Source organism: Procambarus clarkii, chromosome 7 (genome assembly GCF_040958095.1).
Source record: "Procambarus clarkii isolate CNS0578487 chromosome 7, FALCON_Pclarkii_2.0, whole genome shotgun sequence".
Taxonomy (NCBI): domain Eukaryota; kingdom Metazoa; phylum Arthropoda; class Malacostraca; order Decapoda; family Cambaridae; genus Procambarus; species Procambarus clarkii.
In genome coordinates, this window is record NC_091156.1 from 38551238 (window position 1) to 38557321 (window position 6084).

At 40.4% G+C, this 6084-nt stretch overlaps 1 protein-coding gene across 1 annotated transcript; it reads right to left on the reverse strand.

Annotated features, from left to right (window-relative positions):
- Positions 1-4842: 4842 nt before the first annotated feature.
- LOC138358057 (baculoviral IAP repeat-containing protein 8-like) lies at positions 4843-5827 on the reverse strand. The gene is made up of 2 exons (XM_069315528.1): positions 5707-5827; positions 4843-5513 (listed from the first exon to the last, which is right to left on the reverse strand). Exons 1-2 carry the CDS (start codon positions 5825-5827, stop codon positions 4843-4845), a joined length of 792 nt encoding a protein of 263 aa, XP_069171629.1.
- Positions 5828-6084: the final 257 nt, after the last annotated feature.

Genomic DNA, 6084 nt, shown 5'->3' on the forward strand with positions numbered 1-6084 from the left:
GCTATCCAAGCCATTATTGTAGATCAAATACCGTTTGACCTAAATATTAAGGGTCTGGGGTACACAACCAACTTCCTGCAGGAACATGAAATTAAATTGGCTGAAATCCAGTTAACGTCTGACCGCCTTAATAATGTAAATATACTAGTTGGAGCAGACTACTATTACCAGTTCATCACTGGACATGTTAAACGACTAGGCATGAATATGCTCCAATCTGCAGGTGGCTACTTACTGACATAAATACTTTCAAACCCGAAGAAGCCTATGCCTGCCAACAATAATAAATTAATCAGCAGTAAATCAATTCTCCAGTAACAAGCTGAATTGCAAACCCAGCTGTAAGTAATAAACCCAGATTGAATGTAGTACAATTAGTATTCGCCAGTTGTGAAGTTGAGGACTACAGCGACGCGCACCACCTGCCAGGTGGCACTCACGTGAGTGGCACCTGGCAGGTGGCGCGCATCGTCGTAGTCCTCAAGGGTTTTGGGGGAGAATTTCCCGGATGTTATGACGTGTGTCGGAGGAAAGTGGTGCGCGTCGCTCTAGTCCTCGGGTTTTTGGGGTGCTTTTCTGTGTGTTCTGGTCATGAAAGAGGGAAGCCATGTTGTTGGGGATGTAGGAGAGTATGTGGTAGAGTAAGAAATGCATGGAAAAGACACGTGAGTGGCACCAGGCAGATGGGGCGTGTCGCTCTAGTCCTCAAGGGTTTTTGGGGGGAATTTCCCGGAAGTTTGGGGCGTGTCGGAGGTAAGTGGGGCGCGTCGCTCTAGTCCTCGGGGTTTTGGGGTGCTTTTTCTGTGTGTTCGGGTCAGGAAAGAGGGAAGCCACCCTCGTCGTGAGACTGCTCTGGGTCATTTTGCGGTTAGACAAACCATTAACTCCCCCTACAGGAAGCCCTAAGTGTGAGAGGATGAGAGAGTAGAGTCCAGCAGGAGGGATGTGTACCATTACCCTTAAGCGTTTTTCAATGTCCGCGGAGGGGTGTGCTTACTGGTCACGGGTCCGAGGGTAACTGAAAAGACTTTTCCAAGTAGTTGGGTTATATCTTCCCCTCCCGGAGGGTAGGCAATGTCGGCCATTACTTCCTCAGACATGGCGGAAGTGGTTGGGCATCCATTACCCAGTGCGTTTCGTTAAGGGGAGATGTAGCTACAGTCAGCAACTCCGTCTCTCTCTCTCTCTCTCTCTCTCTCTGTCTCTGTCTCTGTCTCTCTCTCTCTCTCTCTCTATATGTGTATATTTATATATCTCTATCACTCTCTCTCTCTCTCTATATATATATATATATATCTATATCTCTCTCTCTCTACATTATATGTGGGGTTACATAGGGTGTCAAGAACTACCTACGTGTTGCTAAACAGTCCAATCTCACACAAGGCAGTCATAAGGGCAGTAAAGGCTTGCAGAGATGCATAAAGGAGTCAGGACTGAAGCCCAACAATTCATTTTTAGCTAAGCAAGTTACAATCATGACGAGCTAGTTACAAAATTCAATATAAGTCAATACATCGTCACGGAGACGCGATCTCTACCTACAAATTGTTCTTGTTAACTGTGATCATTGAAATGTATGCACGTTTACTCAATCTCCATAACCTATTCTTCCTACAGCCATTACTGTTGTGCGGAGCTATCTTGTCAAGGTCTCACCTTCGCGGCGGATTGAGGCGTAGTGAGATTGACAAGGTAATGGGCTGGCCTTAACCTCTCCCCATCCACCCCCACCAAACCCATACCCCTACCACCCCCTCCATGGCCGAACCATCACTGCTCCCTTCCCAGACCGGATGTTCTGTTCTAAGCCTTAGTATCATCATTCTTTGCTCAAATAGCATTTTTTTTAAGAATATCCAGTCATAAGCTGGTCTTCAATCTTATTATTATAACAAATCTTAATTTGATGTAAACACAACTGCGTGGGATATACATAACCTTGTAAGGTAACACGACCAACATGATGACATCGTTCTTTGCTCAAATATCATTAATGTAACGTGGACAATATACTAACTTCGTTCTTTGCCCAAATAACATTTTAAGAGTAACGAGCAACTTTCTGTCGATGTCTGAATAATGAAATGTAAAACCATGTTTAGCCATTACATCCAAACACAATAAAATATTTTTGTTCCACACATACAAATTCCAAGCAAAGTAAGCATATATACGTTAATATGGAAAACACAATCTTGCAAGCAAAGTAAGCATATATACGATAATATGGAAAAAAACACAATCTTGTTACTATTATTAAATTGACTTGTTCATTATCCCGAGTTCAACACACTCTCTCTCTCTTAAGACCTACATTATCCAATGTAAACAGTCCGTATGAGATTATAGTGAAATAGCTCTGGGTTAAGTCAGTTCTTATAACAAGTCTGTTTTCAGTTCTTATAACATTTGAAAATGTAAGCGTGGTTACTCATTCCGTCTCGTCGCATCTCGTTAGGGACTGACCTTGAGTCTTTTCATAGCGCGAGTTTTCACTCATCATCAACCATTAGCAATCGTTCGACCCAACAGAAAAAAACAGAGACTAGTGTTAGCATAATAGGTGAAAAAATAGTTGATCTTTCTCTTATTACGTTTTATTCAATAACTGGTAGACATAACATAACTCGCATATTTATCTTGGTAAAACAAAACATAATAACTGTCAGACAGACAGACAGACAGACAGACATAACACTCAGCATAATGCTGACATATGGTGTTAGCATAATAGGTGAAAAAATAGTTGATTTCAATAACTGGTAGACATAACATAACTCGCATATTTATCTTGGTAAAACAAAACATAATAACTGTCAGACAGACAGACAGACATATCACTCAGCATAATGCTGTCATATGGTGTTAGCATAATAGGTGAAAAAAATAGTTGATTTCAATAACTGGTAGACACTTACATATTTATCTTGGTAAAAAACAGAGACTAGTGTTAGCATAATAGGTGAAAAAAAATTGATCTTTCTCTTATTACGTTTTATTCAATAACTGGTAGACACTTACATATTTATCTTGGTAAAAAACAAAACATAATAACTAACAGACGGACAGAGACATATCACTCAGCTTAATGCAGTTACATGACTACTAGTTATCAGCGGAGTTTCAAAAAGTTTTTTTTAGCTTTAGGCTTAGATTTTAGATTTTTGCTGGGTTTTTCTATAGTCAGACGGTTATCGCCTCGTTTAATCTGTCGTTTGGGTGGGGGAGGTGCTATTATTTCACGCTCAACCTCGCTATCACAGTCGCTGTCACTATCAGTGGTGGTGTCAATATAGCGGGATCTATTAAGATCGTCACCAACTCGTATCCTTCGTAGAGGGGTAAAGTTTTCATCATCACTACTTATTAACACAGTCTGAGACATTGTGTTACACTCATCACGACCTCTAGCCCGAGATGTGGCTTTGTGTGAACTTAGTTTAGAGTTGTGGGATGTGGAGGAGGGGTGAGAGCTGGGTTCAGGGTGAAGGTTTGTAGATACACCTTGGAGTGAACTAAGTTGGGGGTTGAGGAAAAGATTCACATTAACGTCAGTCAGCAATCCACGTTGCTGACTGTCTGTAAGCATTATACGCTCACCCAGTAAGGCTTCTACATTCAAATCATTTTCGGTTTGAGTAGCGGGGTTGTCCTCTGAGAGAGAAATAGCGGCAAACACCGCATCATCAAGACCTCCACTCATAGTCAAGAGATCTGGATACTCACCACCCTGTGAAATATCCACACACATTCTTACTACTTCTTCTTCAGTCCTATTATCCCTAGTAGTACTACTAGTAGTAGGGTCACTACCTACTCTACACCCCCCAGTTAAAAGGCTGGGGGACAGCACCTCTTCAACGGTGTTCATAAAATATAAAGCGTTACCACCCCTCTGATCAGCAGTAGGACTGGTTGGTACACAATGAGGGATGGTGTTTCTAGTACTTCTATCACCACAATCTCCATCAGCAGGAGCAGTAGCGGGTGTGGTAGTGGTGTGTGTAGGGAGACACACACGTGTGGTGCGTGTGGCGACACCTGTCGCGACCTGGTCGCTACGGTTGGCAGCACGAATGTGTGAGGGGAGGCTATCACCGTAGTCGACTGGAGTAGGGGGGGGAGGACACAACCACCTCTCCGGTGTTTGTGTGTATGTGGGTGGTTCCCAAGAATATAAAGATATTCCCTCCAGAGGTGGATCTGGTGGGACCGCAGCTGCTGCTGCTGCTGCTGCTGCTGCTCACACCGCCGCTGCTAGCTTTCTCCAGATAATCTAAAAAAAAGTTTACATTACTAGCATAACACACACACACACACACACACACACACACACACACACACACACACACACACACACACACACACACACACACACACACACACACACTCACACACACACACACACACACACACACACACATACCCACTCTTCACATTATTGATATTATTTGTTACATCAACATTAGCAAACAACAACAACAACAACAACAAGCATCTTAGCACAATATGACTCAACTTAAGGGAAACATACCACGGATTATTGCGATGGCTTGTCCTAAGCGCTCATCGCCCTCTGAGTGAGGAGAGGCCACACCGGCGGCACCAGAGACTCGTGCGGTCATCTTGGATTGGTGGGTGGGTTGGTGACTGAGTGTTTACCCTGCCAGGTTAAGGGTGAGCTATATACCCCTGTTCACGAGGGTGCCTCCTTACCACACACCTCCACCTCCCTCAGCATTAATAATAATAATAATAATAATAATAATAATAATAATAATAATAATAAAAAAAATATATAAGGATAATATAAAAGAATCAACTTTAGATTTGTTTTTATTAAGAGATAATAGGAAGAAGTAGATGTACTACATCTCCTCGACATACAGGACATTTGTCACATCTTGTTACACAATCCAAACATATGACCATATGCCTACACGGAATGAGAACCGTTTTTATTTCTTGAGTGAAACATACCTTACAATAAAACCTAGCTACACCATGCATTGCATTCTCTTCCTCTCGTTCATCTACCTCCACTACAGGGGGAACTGGGCGGGGAAAAATAACACCTTGGGATGATAATACTTCTAAGGGAGATTCAGTTACTGCACCTGTGTCCTCACTTTCATCCACTCCATCTAAAAACCATAACATCACCTCTACACAGTTAGATTCGCTAAGGAGAGGTAATATATCACTTTTAATCTTGAGGTATTCTCTTAGTGCACCTCGCAGGGCGATGTATGGAAATCTTACTGTAGCAGCAAGTCCATTGTAATAATCAAGACCGTGCAGGAGTGCATTTATCAATGTTTCATCAACTGCTATTGTCGGTTGAGGAGGTGAGAAAGGGACTGCATTTTTAATGAAGGCTCGATCCTTCTTAAAGTTTAAGTAGACACAGCTTGGGTAGTACCGGGCGTGGAGAGTCCAGGGGTCGTCCGAAGGTATGAAGTTAACAAGACCACCACCACAATATGACCATCGTATATGGTCTCCAACTCCTAAGAAAAAAAGAAAAATATATAAACATTTTTTTATAAATAAATAAATAAATGAGAAAGTAAATACTAGCACGTCTCAAACAGACTTGGCTCGTGTGATTACATTAAGAACACAATAATAATATTAATAATAATAATAATAATAATAATAATAATAATAATAATAATAATAATATTATCTTCCAATACTTACCACAAGAGAAAAAGCCAACACGAGATAATTCTGCCGGAGATTGACCACACATATCAGGCCAGATGATGCCAAATGATGCCAAACGAGACTTATACCCCACCATCTCTGGGTATATGGGCATAGAGAATGGTAGAATTCCCGAGTTTTCCTCACTCCATTCCACAGCACCTACAATTATTAAAATAATAATAATAATAATAAATATATATATATATATATATATATATATATATATATATATATATATATATATATATATATACATATATATATATATATATATATATATATATATATATATATATATATATATATATATATATATATATATATATATATATATATATATATATATATATATATATGTATATATATATA